Source organism: Amia ocellicauda, chromosome 22 (assembly GCF_036373705.1).
Source record: "Amia ocellicauda isolate fAmiCal2 chromosome 22, fAmiCal2.hap1, whole genome shotgun sequence".
NCBI classification, from domain to species: Eukaryota; Metazoa; Chordata; class Actinopteri; order Amiiformes; family Amiidae; genus Amia; species Amia ocellicauda.
The window spans coordinates 5,463,969-5,488,802 of record NC_089871.1 but is presented as its reverse complement, the minus strand read 5'-3'; the positions used below and the strand labels follow the sequence as shown (position 1 = coordinate 5,488,802).

General features: G+C 43.3%; 1 protein-coding gene across 4 annotated transcripts in view; it reads left to right on the top strand.

Moving 5' to 3' along the window:
* Positions 1–9,142: 9,142 nt before the first annotated feature.
* The window catches only part of spns2 (SPNS lysolipid transporter 2, sphingosine-1-phosphate), a 72,528-nt gene continuing 56,836 nt past the window's right edge, over positions 9,143–24,834 (top strand). For 2 of the 4 annotated variants that reach the window (XM_066695300.1, XM_066695301.1), the window contains exon 1: positions 9,143–9,608. In XM_066695300.1, coding sequence (XP_066551397.1) covers positions 9,377–9,608 — 232 coding nt within the window. In that variant the 5' untranslated portion in view covers positions 9,143–9,376. The remainder of the gene's footprint in view (positions 9,609–24,834) is intronic. The other 2 variants (XM_066695302.1, XM_066695303.1) reach the window with 1 other exon arrangement.

The following is a 24,834-nucleotide window of genomic DNA, read 5'->3' as shown; positions in this document are numbered from 1 at the left end:
AGGGACGAGGGGGAAATGCGTCTTTGGTGCCATCTTTGGTGTTTGTTCAACCGAGAGATCTTTAATTGTGTCCTGGACAAGCAAGACTCATGGAATCTGGGGGACCTATGCGAACTAATTCCTAAACTTGAGTCAGATGTCAACAGCTGCTCATGTACTTTACAGAACAATGCACAATAACATAGTAGACCGGGCTTCTTCCTATCGTCCAGGAAACTCACGCCAGCTAGGATTTGATTTTCTCATACATTGTACTGCCCTGGTATTATCCACGAAGCCATATGGGAAAGGTATCTTATCCATATTATTATTCCAACATGTTGGATGGAGTGGCCTGGATACAACCGAGAATGCGGATGTCCTTCAAGAAAACACAACGTAAGAAAAACAACGCTAGGCCCGACTCGCCCTGCCTCGCCCTCGACAGGAAAAAACAGTCGGTTGTTACAGAAATAGAGAGATAATGATCAACGGCGTCTGTGGGACTTTAACCTGCGTGTTAGTGCCGACACGAAAACAAGGCAGCAGGTGATAAAAATAAAATGTGAATATTATTTTTAAGAAACGTATGTGTATACTGCATATATATTATCAGTGTATACATGTGTATCTGTTCAACACTAATGATATGTATATATGCACTGTGTGTGTGTTTGCAATGTATATTTTTACTTTTCTCTCTTCACACAAACACATCTCGCTTTGCTTTTCCTTGTAAGAACCTGAAGCAAAAAACTGTATAGGCTGTGCTGGGCCTAGTGGTTGCAGTCCATATTTGCCGATATTGACCTGCCTCTCTCTTTTCCTGTGTAAATAAGAACATAAATGCATCTGAGGGTCATTGTCAGGAGATGAAACCGGAGAGCCATAGAGAGTCTGTGTGAGACATCACTGATAGTTACTACAGGGCAGCAGATTTCTCTCATTGAATCATAGCTGTTAAAGGAGTTTTTCTTAGTTTTTTCCTCCTTCTTTTCTGCAGGAGCCTCACTTATCAGCTGCAGCTGGCCGTGCTCACGGCGGCATCGGCCAGGGAGATAACCAGTGAGACACAGCTCCGTTATCACCCACTTCCCAGCAAGAGGCAGCGTGTCATTAGCCTTACCCAATAGGAGAGCAGTCGCTGGGGCTCCGGGTCAGGAAGTAAAAAGCCCCGGCTGCTGACGTCGGAGCCCGTTCTCCGAAAAACGAGAGCACCACGCACGCCATGCACCTCTATCACCTCCTGCTGCCTTCCGTGGAAGCGGGCGGCGATAAGAAGGAACTCGGCAAGCCTTGCCAACACAGCAGGGTACCCCTCTGCAGGCTCCACACCCTGCCTACGTGTGGTTTCCCATGTAGGGACCTGGTAGATCACTCTGCCTATCTCTATCTATGAACATGCGCACCTGATCGACCTAAAAGCCACCAGCTGAGAAGAGTACCATGCCCAGACATATCTCCATGTGGGACCTGCTAGAGTCATGCTGACACTCCCAGTGTAAGCAGGAGATATTTAGGTTGCTATTTTTAGTTTCTGATGTAACAGCAAAAAAGCATAGGGTTGTTTCAAATTGTCCTATTCATGTTTCTCCCTCTACTCCCTAGAGTTGCCACCAAGCTTATTTTTAATATTGTTTTATCAATATCTATCTATCTTATAGAGAATATAGACATAGTAGAAACAAATAAAGCTCTTGCAGCACCATCCATGGCAATTTGACCCTGTAGTGTCTGATCACATCCTAATGAGTTGTTAGACTTAAGAGTTCAGCTCAGTCACTTTCAATCGGAGAAAAGACCCTACAGTCCTCGTTGAATACAGCTGCTTCCATCACAATCGACTTATGGAGCTTGCCCGGGTGTTTTGAGGGACTTCACACAGATGTCACCCTGAAAAAGACACCCCAGCTCAACTGAATGAAAGATGGCAGCTACCAAAAGAGGGCACAGGACTTTATACCTCCTCATCCTAAACACCAGGATGTGAAGGATGGAAGACAACATACAGGCCTGTTGTGTCAATGGCGGTGAGGGCCAAGGCTGTATTTCCTGTCACCCCATCACTCTCTCTTTCGAGGCACTGTCACTTCTCCAACACCTCGACTTCTCCACATATTAATGATCACACCGGAGAGCAACAGAGAGGAATGGGTGGCAGGCTGCCAGTCCACGCTGTCAGACGAGTCGATGATGATACCATTATGCTATATACCTTCGAGCGTATCCCTGCGTGACACCGTTTTGGAAGGCAGCGAGTTTTGCAGCAGCCGAGGACAGTGTTGTGCTGCCTGTGGTATTCTTAGTTCGAATTAATAAATAGAAATTGCTGTTTCCATTGCTCATATCCCTCCCCGTTTATACACACTGGAGTGGGAGCACCAGGAAGTTTGCATGTGACTGGTCTGTTTAGAGAACCTTTCTTTTAAAAATAGCGACCAGACAACTAAAAACTGAAGTGATCCTGGCAGCAACTCAAGATATTTGCTCTTTAAAAAACATATTTTGCTTTCACATGAAACCATTCACAAATCTAAAGCAGAAAAGCTTGGATGTGTTACTCCTGGAGATTCTGTTTATCTCACTTTACATTTGTAGCCACAGTAAACCTTTACCACAACAGAAACACAGTGACAACAAAATGCTGTAGGTTATGTAAACTGGAATTAGGATATCGCCAATAAATAAACCAAGGAGCCATTGAGGACCTTTCAACTCGGGTGGTTTATTGCAGGGAGATAAATTCAAGCAAACAGTCAATAAAGCAAACCAATTAAAACCTTCCAATTCCAAATTAGAGTCTAAATCTGGCACGTCAAATTAGATGGAAAAGAAAGTGGCACACAGGACATAAACTAAATGTGTCCCCTCACAGTCCTTTACTTTACAAAAAGCGCTCTCTTCTTATCAGCTGTGGCTTCTCTGTGACGCCAGAAGAGAGCCAGTGTCAGTGTGTGCACTAGGGCCTCCCTGGGTGGCCTCTTATCAGACCTGGCACAGAGCTCACAAGCCCCACTGATAGTGCCCGCACAGCCTGGCAGCAGCTGAGCAATCACTGTCGATGGCAGCACATGACTTTGTAGTGTGTGTGCCCACAAGGAACTGGAAAAGGTCAGATGACTCTTAATAGAAAGAAAAATAAAGAGGACTGCATAATGACGGAAGGAATAAATACTCAGCTCACCTCCAGGGCTGAAGCAGGACTATTACTGGCACCCTTGGAGGTTAAATCTATTTATAAGGGAAGGCGAACCATCGCTGGGCAGTGATGAGCTTCAGTAGAAGGAAAACGCAATAATGGAGGCGTTTGGGAGAGAGGGAGAGCGGCAAATGAGAGAAATCGATTCGAATTTTGTAATGTGCAAAGATATGTCGAGGCACTGCACATCCCTCCTGCACAGACGACCTAATGAAGAGGTTTGGAAAGGCGTATTAGAGCACTGCAATGTCTCTCTTGGGTTTTTCTCGCAAGAACTGTGCAAGCTAGAGCAAGCGAACCCCAGGTGATTTGTTACTTCCCTGTCCCTCTAATCCACTTGCAACAGGCGCAGGTGGCTGTACTGACAACAAAAACCCACCTGCTGACATCAGCCACGCACCAAACAAGCCGTTCGATTTAAAAACATTTGGATGCGCGACCTCAACTAGTCACCATCAAGAGATCGGACTAAAATACACAGAAGAGCGTCAACGAATAAACAAGCAAGACAGGCTTTTGGGGAACAGAGGCGGTGTAAGCAAATCATAATGTCTTACTCATGGAGCCAGCTGTATGAATCATAAAGTCGCACAGAAAGAAGTGACAGCACTTATGTAACTTATGTAACCACCTACTGTGGTGCTACATGGCCGGCACACATCGAATTGCTCTCGCACGACACCAGCTTGATACATTTGAAGCCACGTGCCCCCACACATCCGCTCCATGACAAAGAGGCGTGCTCTGATCACGACAACAAAGATGTAACAGCAAATTTGACCGAACAATAAACAATAAATGAATAAATATGACGTTTTATTTTGGTAGCGATAACTGTCTGCTCGGATGTTTACACCAGGCTCCATTAGAGAGACTGCAGATCAATAGGACAGATCTGAAGGCCTTTGATCTCCATTATAATTGCAGCCTGCAGTGACAAGAGAGAGAAATATTATATGGAGTATTGACTTCTTGTGAAATAATTCAAACGAACCCTTTTCTTCTCTTCGGGAATCTGTTGAACACATGAAGTGAGGATTTTAATAATTGTATCGAGGCTTATAGTAGGCTGTCTCATTGTGGTTGTAATCTCTTAATGAGGGGCACCAACATGTGTCACTTTCACAGAAACGAGTGGATTAATTAAGATGCGCACGGTTTGATATCAAAGAATCAGCATTGGTTAATTATATTTAAAGTACGCCTGATTCCTTGTCTTTGCATCACAGTCTATTTGTTTTCCCATTACAGATATGCTTGTGGCTCCTTGTTCTTTGAAACCCAATGATATTTAGCAATCTAAGTTGGCCCAACGTTGGTTTATGGTTAGCTTGGCAAGTGGCCAGGAATGATGACCAAATGCCAACTTAGTACCAACGTTGGCCTGATAAGCAAAATCAGTTATCTACGTTGGTCCAGCCAAACTCCCAATTTGAGTCCAATGTTGGCTCAACCTAGAATTTCTGTCTGGGTAGTTTTCTTCTGACATCCAGAATGTTAACAGGAATCTCTGATGGAAAATAGGATTAAATCAAAATCTACGTATACTAACCAACTTATACGTTTTTAATATGTCATATAATTGTGTAAAATTATATCAGCATTTCCGTGCCACTGTAATAACTACGGACCAATATCAAAGTATCCTCATCTATGTTCAATTCTATTTCCAATTGGTGTTGTTTTTCATTTAAATTTAAAATACTGTATGCATTAATTTCACTTGAAGGTATTTTTCTCAAGGAATAAACGCTTTCACAGTTTTAAAGCTCTGAAGTGCTTGTTGTTAGATATCACCACCTATAATGTCGGGAACAAACTGAACTTGAAAAGAAGCCAAAAATAAACAAGGTGTTTATTGGACTGGCTGAGTTGACTTAAACGCTCTTATAACTGAATGCATTCAGTGTTGAAAGTGCAAGGCTGTCTCAATGGATGTCTTATTTAATAAAGAAGGTTGGGGGGGGGTGGGGTCAAAAAGCCATATTAAATTCACTTCACGCTTTCATGAACTCCACCTTTAGATATTGCTCTTTTTTAGTTTTTCTTTTTGTCAATGATGCTTGACAAGAACATTCACATTCTTTCAATGTTAATTGGTTAATGTTCGCAGTTAATATGAAAAAAAAACCCATTCTGGCTTCTTGGAATTAAAAAAATAAATAAACTAAAGAACAGAAATGTACTGCTCTGTAGCTCATGTTTCCTTTAAACAACGGGCAGCATTCAGAGCTGAGGAAGAAATCGCTCTCTGCTCAACAATTCTGGGGTGAACCCACAAGCTCTGTCCAGAGTGCTGAAATCTGTCCCCGGTGCACCCCTTTTGGGAACACACATGATAACACGCTTGGAAGATAATTGTTCTTGAATCTTGGTTTGATTTTCTTGGGAGAGTAGAGATAGAAATTGAATCACTGTTTCTAGGCTTTCAGTTTGACCTGCTGTACTGGGCAGGAAGTGGTGCCAGTCCGTTTCCAAAGCAGTTATGCGCCTGCCAAGAGACTAAAAAAACACAGTCAGGGCTGCAGTGATGGAGGATCACATAATCAAGTTGCAACATAGATTCCAGCACCTGGTACTTCAAAAGGCCTGGAAATCAATATCCATATCAGTCTCGGCATATATATTCTATAATGAAGATGGGGATTGCTCTTTGTTAGGGGAGATGGCGTCTGTATCGCTGCCTAAGGCTGTCTTTATTGACCGTGCAATTGCAAGCCATAGCCATCTTTGAAACATAGCATCCAGCCCCTGTCTCATCATCTCTAGCAGTGTGGGGGTTTCTTTCATTTTCTAGGGAATGAATCCCCACCTTTCAAAGAACGGGGATGGCTGCAAAATATCATTCAATCACCCATTCACACAGGAATCAGAATCCAAGGTGGGGATGGGGGTTTGGGTGATGGCTTGCAGTTGAGCAAGACAGGCCTGTGAAATTCAAGTTACTTGCAAACATGGTTAAACACACAGTTAAACACTTAGAGTTAGTGCATTTGATGTACAGTATACTGACACTGAGCCAGCCCTGTCCAATGCAATGCAGCAAATAAAATACTGCTACTGTACTTTTTTCCTCAAGCCTAATCCTCCTTCTTTCTATATACAACTTACAGTGCCTGCCCATGCGATAAGCACATGCTTTACACAGCACACTTTCCGACTTTTTTATGTTTATGACTAATACACCCCCAAGACGTAGTGCACAAATTGGGCATACAGTAATGCGATGTATTTAATTGCTTGTCGATGCTTTAAGGGTTTCATTGTCCAAACAAGGAATTAGCATAATCTTATACTCCCCAAGGCAAACTTTAAAGCAGAGAGAGAGAGAGAGGGAGGGAATACAACGCGTTCTTGCTTTTCATTTTTAGTTTATACAGTGGTGTCAGTTCAAATCATCCCCAGAAAGCTGTGCATTGTCAGCTGAAACAATGCAATAGTAACACATTGTTAGGGGGTCAGTTATTTATAGACTACCTACAGACCTACAGAGATCAGGAAATACCCAAGATAAGCATCGAGACTCACATATTGTCATATTTGAATATGTGCAGGGACTTGAGTGTTTGTTTTGGAGTCTGTTTATTTGTGAACTTCTTTAATCTGATTTTAAAGTGCGAATACAATAGAGAGAGATCAGTTAAAATGCGTCGCCTGGGAAAATAAACGGACCAAAACTCGGTTGGAGTTTTAACTATAACAGGAATGTATTTATTTTGCACAAAGAAGCAATGAGAAGAGAGAGGGAGCCGCAGTTCCTTGACATTAAAAATAGCATTTTTGCTATAATTTACACACAGTATAGTGGTAAAATAATCAGTGGGTGGGCCTGTACTGTTCGAGCCAAAAAATGAGGTTGCACTTTTGTAACACACAAGAATTCTGTTCCAAATGACATGCATTCCTGTAAGACACTTGCGTGGTTAGGTCACCGTGTGGTAACGTCATTGTTTGAAGAGGTCATTTGTAAATGCGTGGACTTAAAACAAAATTAGGCAAGTAATTAGTATGCCGGTGCTAATTACCTAGACATACAACAATATAAGGGTCACCTTTTCATAGCAGACACAATATGTGCATTTACACAATTGATGAACCTTCATTTCAACATGTCATACAAATGATTGTATTGTCCCACTGTGTGTTTTGCATTAGATCTTCTAGGTAGAGATCTAGTTTTAAAAACACAGGCTTCCTTTGACAGCACTAACATTACGTTTTTATCTATCACGTTAAAAGAGAAAAGGGGAACTAAATAAACCCGTGCATTGTACTAGATGCAAGTAAATTCACTGTGACCAGTAACGGTCACGGAACATTGATTGCTACAAGGATTCAAAACAAAGAAACTGTACTGTTTTCCCGTGGTCATGAATGCGTGTACATGGTTCAGATAGCAAATGAAGTGTGCGCACAGTGCACTCAGTGGGTTATACCCTGCACTGCATCCCTGTTTACACAATCTAAACAGCAGAAGAGATCGCAGTCTCTGCTACATTGGCACCGGGCGAATTAGGCCACTAAACACTTAAGTCCACTTAACCTTAAGTATACCCATTGCGTCTTGGACAAATACGCACACTTCACTTTGATGGCTTTCTATTAGTCTACACGTGGAGGAGAACCTCAGCTCACAACCACGGACGCCTTGCAGTGGATCAATGTTGGGCACACAGCGTCTTGCATTGAACAGCAATGCTAACCGGTGGCTAACAATTGCCACCAAACCCAAGAATGCCCCGCAGTCCTGGTGGACTCGCCTGCTGTGCCGGGCTGCTCCTCATAGCAGCCCTCGGCTCCCAATCCCTCACCTAAGACTCTGGCTTGCATCCAAACTGTGCCCTCGGAGCTATTCATGCCACAGCTCCTTATAAACCAATTTGATGTGGCGATGGGTTGATACGATCTGGGCACTTAACGGAACATTCACTGAGGGGACAGGGGACATGTTGTCCAACCCGTATAGGTGTTTGAATCAGGTCCAAAAGCGGGCAAAATGAATAACACCTCCTGTGAATACAGAGGCAGAGAAAATAGTGTCTATGAATACTGGTACTCGGGGGAGAAATAAAATAATCGTAGCAGAGCTCTCATAGAACCGTGACTGTGGATGTGGCTGAATCATGACAGAGGACAGCCTATTTTGATTTCAGATCATGTCTCCTTTTGTGTTTAAATGATACATATTCTTTATTTATTTTTATTGTGTGTGTGTGTGTGTGTGTGTGTGTGTGTGTGTGTGTGTGTGTGGAGGGGGGGGGGTCTTTCCTGTGACGGAGCAGACAGATATGAAATGAAATAACAAACTGATTAAAAAAAAAACATACTCTCTTTTCCTTGCCTTTATGCAGTGCGGCTACATTACATTACACGAGTACACAATAACCCCCACCGCCATTCATCCTTGAACATCATACTCACTTTTACAAGTAGAGAGAGAGAGAGAGAGAGAGAGAGAGAGAGAGAGAGAGAGAGAGATCGGAAACCCCTCTTTAAAGGGGAGCTGAACCCCGGATCCACTCGGTGCATTTTTACGCACCGCGCTCTGCATTCTGCACAGGTGCTGGGCTACCTAGCGCAATTACGCATGCACAGTGAAAACGCCCATACATCTGCTGGTGATAATTATGTACATTTAAAATGATGTTGTCGGTCTTATTTCATAGTGACCAAGTCGCTATTTACACATAGATGACCGGATGAGCTACCTCGGGTTTTTAAGGGTTAAAATACAGTATTAGTGTTGCAAAACAGCTGGTAGCCCATTCTGACAGGTCCTTGCTGTAATGTTTTCAGTCATTCCAACCGGTAACCCATTTTTTTCACACTACCGGGCAGCTCATCTGGTTGGGAAGCTCAGTTAGTCAGAAAACCGGCTCTCCAGTTGCGATCCCCGCAGTCCCTGCACACATCAGGTGCAGCTTGCGCTGGGAGGGAGGAGCTACACGGCCGCACATTCACTCACACCCTCTCTTACACAGCCGGCAGAGAGGAGAGGGAGCCTGGAGGAGCCCTAGCGACACTCACTGTCAATCGCCCGACAAAGCATGAGCCACGACCGCCCCCTTCCCAATCTTAAACCAGCAGCACCTTGATCCCGCTCCTTCGCGCTGCGCTTTCCTCTGGGGATTGTCGTCTCTCGTCCGTGTCGCCTGCGAGGCTCCTTCTCTTCTCTCGCTGGATTTGTCCTGTGCAGACATGTGCGTGGAAAGCGATGGATGTGAGATCGAGGGCTGCAGCAGCTCGGATGAGGTCCACACACTGTCCGGCAGCATGAGCCCCGGACTGAAGTCCAGCCCCGACCTCCATCCCTGCAAACCCGGGCAGAAATTCCGCGCCGCGCTGCTGAGGTGCCGCTCTCCCGTGGCGGCTGCGGGGATCCTGAGTTTTGGGAATGTGCTCAATTACATGGACAGGTACACCGTGGCAGGTAAGACCGAGATTTATTTCTTCTTATATTTCCCCGGTATCTCTCCCGCAGAGCAACCGCACCTGAGTCGGGCAGGTGCGCGTCTTTGGCTGTCTTGTTTGTGCCAACTTTCCCCAGACACCACCAATGCGCCGCTTGGCTTTATTTCCTTTTACCTCTGCCACACTTTTAAGGGATGTGTAGTCAGCGTCCATAACCCAAACGTGTCGAAGATCTGAGTTCAGCCCTGACATGTTGTGTTGTGCATGCACATATTATAAATGAACTATTATAAAAAGAGAGATGATATTCAAAACGGCTAGGCAGTGCTCAGTTTCACACAGGACTCCGGCAGGTACAGCATTGAGCATTGCACCCCCCCCTGGCTGTGCTGTTGTAAACTATTGTGTGTATACACTATTGAGCTTGGCTTTAAATTACTGTTAATCAATAAAACAGCTGAAACCCAATACGTTTCCCGATATTGCCCGGCTGCTGGTGCGCTTTGAAAGCAAAACAATTACAAAACAATTGACAGTATTGCTTTTCTTTCACATTTGAGCTTTTCACAAAGAAGCAACATACATTACAAGAGGAATCACATGCTCAGGATACACAAATCTGTAGTTAGGTGTAAACAACCTACTTCATTATTATTATTATTATTATTATTATTATTATTATTATTATTATTATTATTATTATAAATGTGTTGTTTCAATATAACACCTGTCATTGACGTGTTCACTAAAATCACACCGCACTGTGCTGTAAAGTATTCATGCTTACTTTAAATAGCAATGTGTAGCAGAGCATGACTAGTTGGGATATTCAATGAACACCACATAGATCTGCAGCACAGCCGTGATGGTTCAACATAGCAAATACATAATATCTTACAAAACATGTAGGATTCAAACCAACAGCAGCATTCCGTTTTCTGCAGACAATATTTCCCAAGAAACCATCCAAAGCAGACACAATCTATTCATTAATAATAATAATAATAATAATAATAATAATAATAATAATAATAATAATAATAATAATAGAAACAACAGGCACATGTGCAGGAGAGACGGGCTATATGAGAACCGAGCCGCCCACACTCTCCTCGCATTGCATTTCTGTAGTCTATATAAAAATGCCAATTACCCAGGTTATAAATATCAGTAAACACAGTAAACCCTTTCTATGGTCCGGGATTAAGGGCGAGAAAGCGAGGAGATATTAATACCACCTTCATTGGGGTCAGATACATGTTGCCACTGTAACTGAATATGGATTGTGACCCTACTGTACTGGTAATATAGTGTAATTGTGTCACGTCTGTCCTTGGGGGTCGCCTCATTTCTCCGCATTGGCTCAGGGGGTCGGGGCAGCTAGGTTTCCATAGAAACTCAAATGCACTTCACCATTATTTTATTTTTTGATAAGCCTGTCGAAAAAGTTCTTCTGACAACCATGGTAACATCCTTTATCATTCACGCTGGGTAATGGGATTTGAATTGTGATAATTATGCGCAACAGCAGTCCCCCACGGATTATTAAGAGAAACATTTAAACGGCAGTGTTATAGATTGGAGCTACAGCAGCCTATGGACCAGGTGTCACACTAATTCGGAGTCCAGTGTGTTTAAAAACAGTGAATACCTTATTTCGGATTCAAACCGAGTTGCCACTTTCCCGTCCACTTCATCTGTGGTTCATCTTTGCCAAGGTCCGTCTTAGAGAAAAAGAAGAGATGAGGACTGAATCATGGGCAGGTCTTATTTAACAAAAGCCCCAACATGTGTACAGGGCTGCACAGTAAGAGATATAACGAAATAGAGTTACTAATACTAGCACTGTTGAGATCCATATAAAATCTAATATTTTCAGGCAGAATATATAATTCAGTTGGCTTGTGCATGATCCTATATGCTGGAATTAAATGGTTGGGGGAAAATGTATAACCGGTGATATAATTGACTAAAACGCCAGTTATTGTCCATGTCAGGCGTGTCTGCTCTATTTACTATAATTGTACGGAGAGCCCCCACGGAGCAAAATGGAAGTTGCTATCACTGCATCAGTACACATGCACAGTAAATGCAATCCACCCCTACTCTCTATACTGCATAGGACTGAGAGCTGCAACAGGATCCCGTGTTTTGCTGCGCATACGTTTCCAGCTGCGCGACTCCGTGTCCGCATTGAATCGGTGCCGCAGTGTTGTAGGGATTTATACTCCTTCACCAGCAAAGAGAGACGTGGATTTGCATGATGCATCTTGACGCTTACTACAGAGAACTGAAAGGGGGGAGGATTGTACAGGATGACAGCGTCTTAATATTGAGTTGGTCTCCAGCGCAGTTTGAAAACGCATATTATGCATGCTGAGAGAGTATACAGTGTCGGTGTGCTCATTACATCAATTTAAACAACCAAACTGGCAGGATGGACAGAGGAAGATGGTGTGGTTGTAAGGAAGGAGGAAACTTCCATAAATATGGTTACATCTCACAAGGAGGCCAGTTTCTTGCGCTCTCCTGTGCGTCTCCACTGAGATGCATGTTCAATAACTGCTGGGTAGAGAAACCAATGCAAGGAATCTGGCCCATGTTTTTGACATGACTAGAACATGTCACAATCCATATCCCTGTCTGTCTTCAGTAAATATAAAAAGAAACACACAAGACATGTTTTTCAGGCTTCATAGGTTGTGACCTCTCTGTTTGTGAAGATGGGTGGAGGAGATGGGCGTAGGAGGTCTGACAAATTGGTCTAAACCTCCTCACCTACAAACTGTTCAGCAGTCTGTCTAAGATCCAGTGACTAGGTAGCATGCAGTCTTTAAAAAAAAAAAAAGCGCCATAGGACTGTTTACAAATGCTAGTAGGATATTGTCTCAGGAATCTCCCTCAGCAGTGTGGGATATGATTTGTACTGCAGTCCACAATCTTTAACTGTTAAACTGAACCGCAACCCCCCCTCATTCCCAAATCAGTTATTTTCACACGTATGCATAATAGCGGCTTCTCATCGGGCACGACTGATAGATTTCAAATCCACATGATAGTGGCACAACTGGAAAGCAAGACCTATTCACCATCCCATTCCCTTCCCACATCCACAGTTGTGATCGGGGAAAAGGCAGATGCATGCAGGGGACTGAGGGCTGTCTTAGAGAGCTGTGAGTCTACAGATCCACCTTGCGCCTTCTGGTGCGCTAATACATTATGCATGCACAAGCCTGAGACCTGCAGCTGTGGAGGGAGGCTCCGGCAACTGATGCAGCGCTGTCCACGGCAGCCTTATGCCCAGTCAGCAGTTCACAAAGAGTGCAGCTTCAAGGCTAAACCAGGAGAGTGCGTTGTGTCATTTTTTTGCATTTCGATGGGTACAAAGCAGGCAGGCCGTGTCCTCTGTGCGCGAGGTTTAGAGGTAATTACATCTTCTCTGAAAGGGGCTTTAGCTATTGTGTGGTATTATATAGCACCCTTCTCCTTTATAGCAGCTTAAACGGGAGCTGTTTCAGACGCTGAAACACTTTCTTCCTCGCTTTGTGGAGTGGCACAATGGCAGCGTGCTGGAGAGGAAATAGAAAGGTCTGTTTATGCCACAGAGAAGGCAAGACTCCCTGGGCTCCCCCTTGGCTTTCGGAGAGCAGACACGGCTGTGGGGCTCCAATCAGCTGGCTGTCAGGAGATTTATCTGGTGGCGGCAGCCCATGTCCCCAGTGACACGCGCCAGACAAGATGTTCCAGGACGGTGCTTCTGAATCCTGTGGGCAGCACCATAGACCGCCGCTGCGCCGTCCTGAAATTGAGCATTTTTTAAAGAGTCTTCTAAGGAGAGGGCAGCGGCACTTCCAGGGCTTGGAGGGTCGAATTGCAAATTCCAGACACAGGGAGCATCTGCCATCTATTATTTAAAACTGTTGTAACTAGTAAGAAGCTGCAGATTCATACAAAAACAGGTAGTGGGGTATGACTGCAGTTGATATTATCTTTATTAAAAAAAGAAGACACACACAAAAAGTTTTAATGAAATAACCATATTTAAACAAGCTATTTTTATCACCTAAAGAGCTGCAACTAAAAGGTGGCCTACATAGCACAGAGATGTGTTTGTATCAGATCAAAGCCTCTAAAATACAAGCAGAATTAATGGATCTTTTAATGCCAATACACAAGATAACTATCATGACACAGGTAGTAACTGCTGGCTACATTTGCACTCCAAAAGGAGGACCGCATTGCAAACAAAGATGCATTAATTCATAAAACAAAGACATCGGAGAAATGCCTGGAGAAGATTGTAAAGTCAAGTCTTTTGGAAATCCATAATGCAAACCCTCGATGCACCATTTCTGTTAGCAAATCCCTAATTTGCCATGAAGGCGCTGTAACAAACTATTTAAACTGCTCCAAGAAACCCGGTACTGTGCCCTTTCACTCATAAAAGCATAACCAACACACTCACAATGCTAATACACTGTATTTGTTGCAACTGATATAAAATCATATCTGATGATTTGGAATCCTAAACTATATATTTAAGAATAGAAAAGTCTACGGCATAGAAGAGCAAAGAGTAATATGTGGAGAACTGATAACTTCTTAGTTCTTCTATTTGGTTCTGATGTGAATGGTGCAAACTACCCACAATCCCAAAATGTCTGGAAAGCACGCGAGTACACCTGAGCCTCATTAGCCTAGTTGGAACGGGTCACTTCCTGGCAAGTGTTTAATTACAGCCCTTCTGAGTGTCGCCTGCATCAAAATGAATTTGGAGACAAGCATGTTAGGGAAAAACAAAAATACACTCTCTCTCCATTCTGCCCTGAATAAAAATAAAGATCTCCACCAAAAAATGTGTTTTCAATCAGTTTTTTTCAGTGAGGGGGGAGCAGAGTTCTGTAATTGCAGGCCGATCCCTGCTTAATTGAAATAGATCTGTGGAGGAGAACGCGGTGAAGTTGTAATTTCCCTGTAAATACAGCCTGTGGGAAACCGTTTTTAGGCGCTCGGGAAAAGTCTGTGGCCCACGTGAAGACCTACACACGCTCCGCCATGTGTTTTGAAGGGACTACAGTGGGTGCAGCCGCCAGAGTTCGACGGGAGGCACGGAGATTAAATATTTGGTAGGTTGTCTGCGCTTAAAGAATCAAGAAAAAAACGTCAACTCTGGCTTTGAAGTGGCTGCCCTGATTGCATCTGCAGTGGCAAGAGATGACAGTAATGCGACTGAAATCAGTTTGGGAAACTTTTTTTCTTGCCTCTCTCGCCTAAGGCATGGGTGGCCATGGACATCATTATGTTCGTTCCCCCCCCCCACGCAGGCTGTCACCCTGTCAGGCACACGGGGTGGCATCTGTATGCTGTGTGCACCGGTGTCGCACAATACACTGACACCTGGGCATTGTTCCCAGGGTAGGGTTGGGCTGGAGGCTCCTCCACTCCTCTCCATTGCATTCCTCTGGGTGACGACTTCAAAGCTCTTTATTAGCAGTTAAAGGAAATAATTAATTGGCATCGGAAATAACTCTGGGTTCTGCCAATCAAGGACATGCTTGGTCTTCTGTGTTCCTTCTAGCTGTTTGTGTCCCCTTAGAGATGCGGACTGGTTTGAATGTTTGCTGTCTGTTCCACCACAGACCCGAGGGGCAAACAGCTTCAGATTTTTTTTAAAGGTGAATCGGAGAAAAATGCAAGAGAAGTGATTTGTGTAAATAGTGATTTGATTAGAGTATCTCTTACTGAACCCCCAGACAAGAATATAAGAGCAGAGGAATATTTTAGGACAAGAGCAAACCATTCAGATGTGCCGGTAAACTAAGTGATTCTCTCAATGTCGAGGTTTTTCAGATTCTAGCGTATTCACTAAGTGACATGACAATTTATTCCAGGCAGCATTCGACAAATTGTAAAAAGTGAAGTTTTCCCGGAATCTGCTCATAGATGGACATTCTCACGAGTTTCGGTTCATCAGTAGCGTTGATGCTGTTCCCACAATTTGTTCTTGGTCTTTTTCCTCCGAGTCAAAATGATTAATAGAAGTATTAGTGATCACCATAGCAAAACGAGCAACACACACAATCACACATGGGTGGAGGGGGGGGAGCGGTTATGTGATTTAAAATATGTTGTTGGATGGTTTAGCTTTCACAGAGCCTAGTCAGGTAAAAATGAGCACTGTAAGGGTTTTCAAACCTCGGTTCAGAAGTTAACAAGAGGAACTTCCCAGATCTAATCATAGTCATACATTCTCAAAATCAGTCATTAGGCTAGCAAGAATTTCAGTTCATTATTTTTTCGATGCTGCCCACAATTTGTTTTGAGTTGGTTTCCTAGAAGTCAGAATTATTAAGTATTTGTGATTACAATGGCAAAAAAGAATGATAAACTACAAAAACACATTGGAGATTGGAGCACTTGGTTTTAAAAAGTCCCCACCTATGTCCATCCATCCTGCTTGGCCCTTGTAAACCATTTTAAACCTCAGACTGGGCGAATATATTAGCCGAGCATCCATTTGCAGACAGTCCAAATGCATATGTCCCTTATAGTTCAGACTGGATTAGGTCGGGTCAAACTATGGGGCAGATGGAGCCGTTATTTAATATATACAGTCCCTCTGCTTAATCGTGACCAAAGACCATTTTTAAGGCAGGTTAATTAATTAGCACTAATCTGGAACTACTTGAAAAGATCAGCCGAATCCAGCCATCAATGTCCTTTTTTTCTTTAAAGATTAGTTAAGAGGTTAATTGCAAAGATTCAACAGTACAGCTGGGTATGAGGGTAGTGTTGGCCTCGCACTGGAAATGCACCAGGAGGTGTGAGTTTACAGCAATGCAGGATGACAAATAAAGAAATATATATATATATATATATATATATAATATAGGAAAAAGATGCAAAATTAGTCTTATTTGCAAGAAGGCGTGTGCCAAACAAATGCAAACCAACTCAGCGACTAATCATTTTGAATACGGTGTAAATGGCTGCCTCCCCAGAGCAGGTCTGACTAAAGATGTGTTTGAAACAAAGGAAGAATGCAAAAATAAAACCCCTCAATTAGGGCAATTGCTGTGTGGAATCCAGGCGAGCATGTCCTCTGTATTCTCCTCCCCTCTGACCCTCTCCGGCCGGGGCTTTTGTGCCGGGTGGGAGCTCGGCATTTATTGAATCTCCACTGCGGCGCGGCTGCTGCATCACTGTCACTCCTACAACCCTAGAGCCCAGCTTGCTCCACATCCCCCAAACGTGTTGCCGCCTATAGCTTTTATTTATTAGCTTATTTCCACAGAGTGACTTCTTTCGCAAAATCTCATCCCAAGTCTTTTATCATTTATTCAACAGCTTTTATAGGCCGGTGAGAGTCTCTTTGAGAAAGACCTACAGAAATGAATACAGAAATAAATATTGACAACTATCAAAACGCAGAGAGCTGAAGTGTCAAAGCTGTGCCCTGCCACCGATTGACCACAAGACCCCCACTCTGAGGTTACTGTAGCCCAAGTAGGCGTCAGTCAGCCATTGCAGGCTTTTACAGCTTCTTACACTCGTTTCAAGACTCCAGTGAAGAAAAATTAAATACACACAAAAACGAAATCTCCACCAGCAATTGAATTTATTACACTTCCTCCGTTTTCATTTGTCTTTGTCCCGGCTTTATAGCTTTCATTTATTGTTTTTTTAATTTAAAAAATCTGCTTGGAAAACAAGTTCCCATACTGAGCACTGGCTTCCGCACAAAACGAACTGGATACGAGCAATACTATAATCAAATACTTGAAGTGGGAACAGAATGAGATTACAAGCCTAACCTCATGTCAAACGTTTGAAGCCAATAAAAAATTAAATAAAAATAAAAAAAACTTCTAAAACACAGCCTTACTCTTAACAAAGCAATAAAGAGCAAGAGGCCTAATTAACTCTCCTTATTTGCACTCTAACTGCACTGTGTAATTCAGAGTATACCACACACTTTCCTCATCCCTTGTTTTAAAGACTCCGATAAATATACTTTCTTTCTCCTCCTTGAATGGACAGCAGATTCCGCCAAAAGATTTTTTTCACCACTCCCAGTTTTGTGCACATTCAGTACTGGTTCTGTGTTTTTATTCAGACTTCGAGCGAGCCAATCGGCTCCATCATAGGAACCATTGGAATTAGAGGTAACCTCTTCCCTCCCAAATGTCTTTCATGTGGTCCCTCCAGCAATTATTGTGCTAACCTCACTCTTGCCTTGGCAACCACCACCCTGCCGGTCCTACCCCTCGCACATTAGCTTGTTCATTATGTTTCAGAAAATGTAGCTTTAGCAATAATAGTCTGTTTTTCCTATCCTGTTCTATGGCCTTTTTTTACATGTTGATGTTTGGTTGGTGGGGCTAGGATTAAGAATTAATAACTGCTGCCCCACAACAACCAAACTAAAATACATGTGACAGCGGTCGGGGGATATTTTTGTGTGTCCCTACAAGAAAAACATTTTAAGAACGGCCTGGCGCATTGTTAAAATCTCAGAATGACGGGGATGTTAAATATAATATAGGTCAGCATATGTAAGCACTGAATACAACAAAAAAGCCAGTGAGACTAGTGTGTAATGTGATATAAGGATATATTTTGTGCGGTCTGTTCGGCGAGGATCCAGTGTTTTGGTTTGTTTTGTCAGGATGAACTTGTATAACATATAAAACCAAATCTGTTATTTTTAAATGTGTTTCTGAAAGTTGTTTTATCAAACGGTGTGCATTTATTTTGCATTGGATCTTTATATATCGTCACCTGTGTGTGCATTAGCGTGTTCAAACAGGAAATGGTCAGGATTGCATGGAGCTGCCCCCCAAAACGCTGTGTTTGGTCAAAGAAGCGCTTTTGTCTGTCTGTCTTTGCCAGACACCGTTTGCTTTTGGATTACTTGTGGTGTCGGGTGACTCATCTCTGCCGGCGGAATGAAACCGCCGGACAAAAAGCTCATAGGTGTTTGCAGGGCTGTAATTGTGGATTTTGTTTGTTGTGTGTTGTGAGCAAATGACAGGAGGAGGGGAAAGATAAAAGAAACCTATTAGAGTAGCCCCCCGGCTGAGAGGATGAGTTTACAAACGGCAAAGGCCCAGCAGCACACATCAGCAGAGCAGTTTCAAATCAGTGACACCGTGGTTCAACACGACCGGTAGAACTTGTCAAACCGGGAGACTTCACAGTCTGTCAGGTTCTAGAAAAAAAAGAAAAAAGAAAGGAAAAGAAAAGACATCCAAGTTTCTTCTCCTGAGTCAACAATACCTGCTGTCTCTCATGCATTCCAGCCCGGCGAATACCTTTGCGGGCAGATACAGGCAGAGCAAGTACGCATGTCCTGGTATTAATCACAGCAGTGGTAGCAGCCAGTTTAAGGTTATTCTGTGCTTTCTCAAGGTTGTGCAGCGTAAGCCAGCGCAGGTTCGATAGCCTCTCAGAATTAATGAACATTTGTGTGCGTGTATGGTTGTGTGGTTTCATTGATGTATATCTTATCTGTCACACATACACTATGCCGCATGCTATAGTATTCGGATTAGCCCACTCCCCCATTGCAGTATCTTCCCGGTGCCTTGAGGGCGACTGATGCATTCAGATGAGGAGAGAGGATTTAAAGCCCCTCATAAAAAAAGAAAATGGATTTGGGGAAGCCTCCCAAACAGGATTTGCAAATCTCGAGAGGACTTAATAAACTGGAGATAACGAAAAACCCACTCGTTCCCGACTCTCAGAAGTATGCAGACTTTCGAAAGAGATTACAGATTGTCATAAATAAATGGCCGTCCTAGATTATGTATTTATTTCTTCTTTGCTTTAATTGCGGACACTTCATTTTCACTTCAGAGATCGCCACATTAGATGACCGCAATATCCAGGTCCTTGACCACAAAACGGAGCCTTTATAACAACCAGACAGCAGGCTCCTAGTTCTAATCCAATACAGGACTGGATTGGTTAATTGGCGTTTTAAAAATCCAAGTCTGATCATCTGCTGTCGGGCCAGGTTTCCATTGCAAATCCCCTACTTCAGTTCCCCTCCAGTTGTTGCTTGTTGTCCTGAAGGAGGACTAAAGAGACAGTGTTGTCTGGGAGTTTGTGTTCGTTTTCTTTTCCAAGGGGGTGGCCCAGGGGATTGCTGCCCCCCTGATAACCTTCTGCCCTGCAGGACCCCGTCACCAAAACAAAAAGAAGCAATGGAATTTGTAGTCTTACTCCCTCACTACATATAAATGTTTTAAGACCACAAACTAGCAGCCCCACACTCTGAAGGTCAAAGGGCGTCGTCTGGATTCAAACCAATAACCTTCCAGCTACAGAACTCGACATACCCCCAATGCAGTTTTAATGCATCTTCCCAGAGCAGCTGATGCACTGCTGATGTCAGGTTTTATATATATACGCTGCGTGGAACAAGCTCTCCTCCTGTTTGGATCGTCTCTAATGTGCCCAGATTAGGATCGAGGTGTAATGTTTGGAAGCATTCTCTGATCGTTGTATCAGGTGCGGCACCGGTAGTCTTTAGGAAAACATCAGGTCTCCAGAGATAACCGCATTAAATCAGACAAGGCAGAAATAAAACAAACAAACAAATAAAAAACATTGCCCAAGACAGTAGAACTGACAGGTAGTCTATACACAATGTTATTTTTATTGTGGAATCAAAGAGAGATGGTTTAAGATCGCCGAACCTTCCATCGTCTTCCTTTGTTTTACTGAATCTGATGTCTGTTTCTTGCTGGAGATACTAGGCTAGAGTGGCCAGAACAGATTAAATCCACACACAACTTGGAAGCTTAGACTCGGGATTACTTCAGTGTTTACTTTTCTCTCATGAGAGCCTAAGGAGATACAAAGTCCGTAATGAAAATTTGACAATATTGATTCCCATTAGCTCAAAGCCTTTTATTACTCCCAATAATACACAGTGGTTGGCCTTTTCTTCTATACCCAAAGTCTAACAACAGTCTAGTTGTGTTTATCCCGAATCTGCGCCTGTTTTATGAAATGCCAACCTCTTAGTTAATGAGATGTGATTGGCGATGTGATACAAGTCTCCAGGTATGTCTTGTAGGTGTACACAACCTGAGGTGAGGTGATGCAACTTCATAACACATTCACACCTAAAGCTTCATAGTTTTTCGAGAAGCATGATGTCTCCCAGGGAAACAAATAAGTATAGTCATTTAAAAGGCACAGAAAGGGAAGCAGGCGAGGTTTCTATTTGGTGTATTACTTTGTCACCTGTTAGAGACTGTGTGACACCATCAGATGCACAAGGTCTTTGGAGCGGTGGAATCAGGATTCGATTTGGGATGGAAAGCACCCATTTCTTGAATCACGAGAAACCACATACACTATAAGAACTACATGGAAGTCTTTAAGTAAATAGTGGCATTCCTCACACAGGGCAGTTTGTTCTTGCGGTGAGGGCTACAATAGGGAGAAGCAGGCAGGGCAACAGTGAAATACTGCGCTTGCTGTTAAATTCTCTACCACCCTTCTGATCGCACACACAGGCTGATAAGATTTCCCTCAGAGCACAATAACCACCATGGAACATGCGGACACAATGGAGAGACTGATCCCAGTGTTGATACAAGGTGAAGGTGTATCGTGAGTGAAGTCAAGTTCATTGTAATTAGAAAGCAGAGGCTCCCAACGGATGTAACGTGCAAGATCTGGAGAGATACTGAAGTCGTGAGGTAATGAAGAGCTTTATGAACAGAAGCAAGGACGCTCTACTTTCATAGGAACCCATGCAAGGTCATATATACATTGTACGTAGAGAGGAATACACAGTAAAAAGGTTTCTATAAGTTACCTTAATGCATTTTTTCCCCATGCAATTATTTTCTAAGAAAGCATCTTTAGCTTTTTCTTCCTACTTTTTACAGTGCCGTAAAAGTATAATCTTCAACCACTGCATCTTCAATCACTCTGTGCCTGATGGGTCCCTCTCTTTCTTTAGATTCAATTTCTCATCCACTTTATTTCCCTGTTTATTTCTCTCTTCAGTTTATTTTATTTTTTATTCTCCGGCTGAGAAATTGCTTCAAAAAATTCAACAGGGCATATTTGTTGGTTTGTTTGCTTTATGAAGTTATAAACGTATAGATATTTCATAGAGTAGGACAGAATAAATCCCACAATAGGAGAGAAAATCCATTCATTAGAGGACCTGGGGAAAGAACGAGGAGGAAGATGACAGCATCTGAAAATAAGGGCGAATACGGCTTTTGAAACCAAAAATCGAAAGCGATGAGGTGTGAGCAGGGACAGGCCGTGCAATGTGCGAATAGAGAACTTAATTCAAATGGAAGGCTATAGTATTAACAGAGCCTGTGTCTAAAACACTCACCCTAATTATAATATCAATACTGGCAGATGTATTCCATCTTTTGTCAGTAAAACAAATCTATTACAACCACGGAAAATACTCTCCAAAATCCTGCGAGTAAATGAGAATAAAACACCAATTTCTTATCACGTCTTTTCCTGCTCCATTTTTCGTGGAGATGTGTTTGGCTGCCCTGCGCTGAACACAAGGTCAGAGGAGAGGCAGGGGTCTGCACAGAGACAGCTGTGCGGCCGCGTCTGCCCACGGACAGACTGAGAGACAGACCTGCATGCCATGCCCCCATAATTACCCAGCTCAGACTAATGCAGCATGATCAGCAGAGACGAGGAGGGGGAAGGGTCTGCTCAGCTGGACTCTGGGATTGTTGTCTTTATACACCCTCTTAACGTGACACATTCCTGGCCATAACCTGCTGGTGCTAAACTGAGATTGAGACACAAGAGTATTGGCTTCCTCAGTCCTGGGGAGGCCGTGGAAGAGACCAGCTCCCTGTTTCTCTCTCTGCTCCGTGACATGCCTTGGTTAAAAGCTCAATTCCCTCTTTCCAAACAGAACGTCACTGGTGGTTTAGGATCATATTGATTATTCGTGTTCCCACAACAGAGAAAAAGAGATCAATCAGGTGACGAGATCTGCGTTTAAGCGAGAGAACTGCAGTCCTACTGAGCAATAATCAAATCTGCCATGTTTCTCTAATTTCAACGGGTCAAATAATAGGCTTTTTTGTTTTTCCTCGAGTAGAGGGAAAACATATGGTGTCTGAATAATTAAAGAAGTGGATGAGGAATATAAAATCATAATGACAACCAATTATGATCACTAATGAAATGGTGCGTACGTCTGTGTAATTATGCTGCTGGCGTTTTTATGAACATCATAAGAGAATCCCACACACTTTGCTGATAAGCACCTGGTGACATCTTTCATGAATGAATAAATACAATAATAATGGCACCGGGTGGCTCTGCTACACGAATCGAGGCAGGAGATGTGGACGATTTTTGCTCTTCAGATTAAGTCCACAGTAGTGGCTCTTTGATTTCCAGTGTTATCGTAAGTCTGGGCATGCTGGGTGTAATCGAGCCGCTGTCATTCTCATCGGTATTCCAGTCGCACGTTGTGGCCTTGTCATTATGCTTTGATCCCATATTTTGTTTTTCTCCTAATTATAGCTTCACCGGTTATTTACGGGTCAAACCATCCAGGGGAATCTCTCGAAGGCGCTCGTGTCCTGACAGAACGCAGACATTTTTCTTGGTCAAAGGCGCTATATAAATATAAATAAAAAAATAGCCGCAACCAGAATCCCAATATTGAGCAACTCAAGGGCAACATAATGGGTTTTCTCATTTCTCTTTGGTCGCTTTCACCCAGGGACGTCCTATTTATATTATACAACCTTCACGGGCCGCAGCTCTGCAGGTTTTATCGGAATCTGTAGGTCAGAACTCTGCGACCAATGCGTTCATTTTATTCCAGTCAATCAAGTTATCAGATGAGTCATATGTGTGCTTTAACATACGTTTGAAAGCCACCTGACTACACGCTCTCACCGTGTTACACTCGATTAATGACATATTCAAGACAGGCGGATAATGTGAAATTAATTATTGATGCGCTAAATTGGGAACTGTTTTACGTATGAAATATTCATACACTGCAGGCTGGGGTTTGGTGATGTAAGCTACCCTTTGGCTACACTGGCTACATCTCATGAATATGCATGAGTCATGTTGCCGGAGTATTGCTTGCATGTGTGATGTAACACAATAACAAGAACAGCTGTAGGACCAGCAACGTGATGGCAAGCCTCCTGAGATAGATGGAAGCGAGTGTGTCACAACTTGCCGTGACTGAACGAGAGCTGACAGTACTTTCTAGTCTTCAGAGGGGAGGCTTATGGGAAAGCTGTACCACCGAAGCGAGGGATCAAGCGGCTGTAAAACCCCAAGAAAACACTGCAGGACTTCTTAGTGTGCGGACAAACAGCCCTGTTAATCTGCTGTTAAACTCATTTCGTTCTCCTCTTCTAAAAAAACACAAAAACAAAAGCAAGAGAACTGTAAAGCAGTTGTTGATGTTGAACTGTGGACTGTCACATTTTTAAAGAGAAAGTTTTCATTCTGCTAGGATGAAAACTGACTCAGCAAAGTGGTGGATGACCACAAATGTAAAATATAGACAGAGAAGAGGACAGACAAACAAACAAGAAGACACGTCCTGTGAAGACAGTAAATCACAGAAACGGCCAACTTCGGGGGAGCCCGGGCAGAGCTCTGTAAGCTGCAGCCGTGCATTTTTGTGGTCGTGCTTTTGCAGGCAGTGTGACCAAGCTTCCCCAGGCGAGGCAGGGCTTGCACTGGGTAAGGGAAACGTGGTTCCCCCTCCCTTTTCCAGCATTTAAAATATATCCTTTTATTAAAGAAACGGACAAAACATGCCACAGTGTCTGCTCCAGTCCTGTGGCTGGCCTGCATCACATCAGAATTGAACATTATTACAAAGTCAAGCTTAATCAAAGAGTACGTCTTTAAACTAACTCACACATGATCTTTTCACAGGATTCAATCTACCCTAACCTAGCTTTCGAGTGTCTGGTATCTACAGCATTCCTCTGGTTGCTAGAATCATCATTTCTCTTCGCCCCAGCCTTGACCACGGTGTCCTACATCGAGCGGTGCGTTTTCAGAAATAGAAACCGAGCCGGGAGACTTAGACTTCCCTTTTGGGACCGTAAAGTAGGTCTGCCCTTAAACTGCATGCTCTCCAAGCAGCGTGAGACTCGGCTCCTCCGTCTGTGGCTCTCCGTCTCTGACAAGCTTGGCTCCGAGTCGAAGGGTCGTCTTTTGGAGGATCATGACAGATCCAGAGT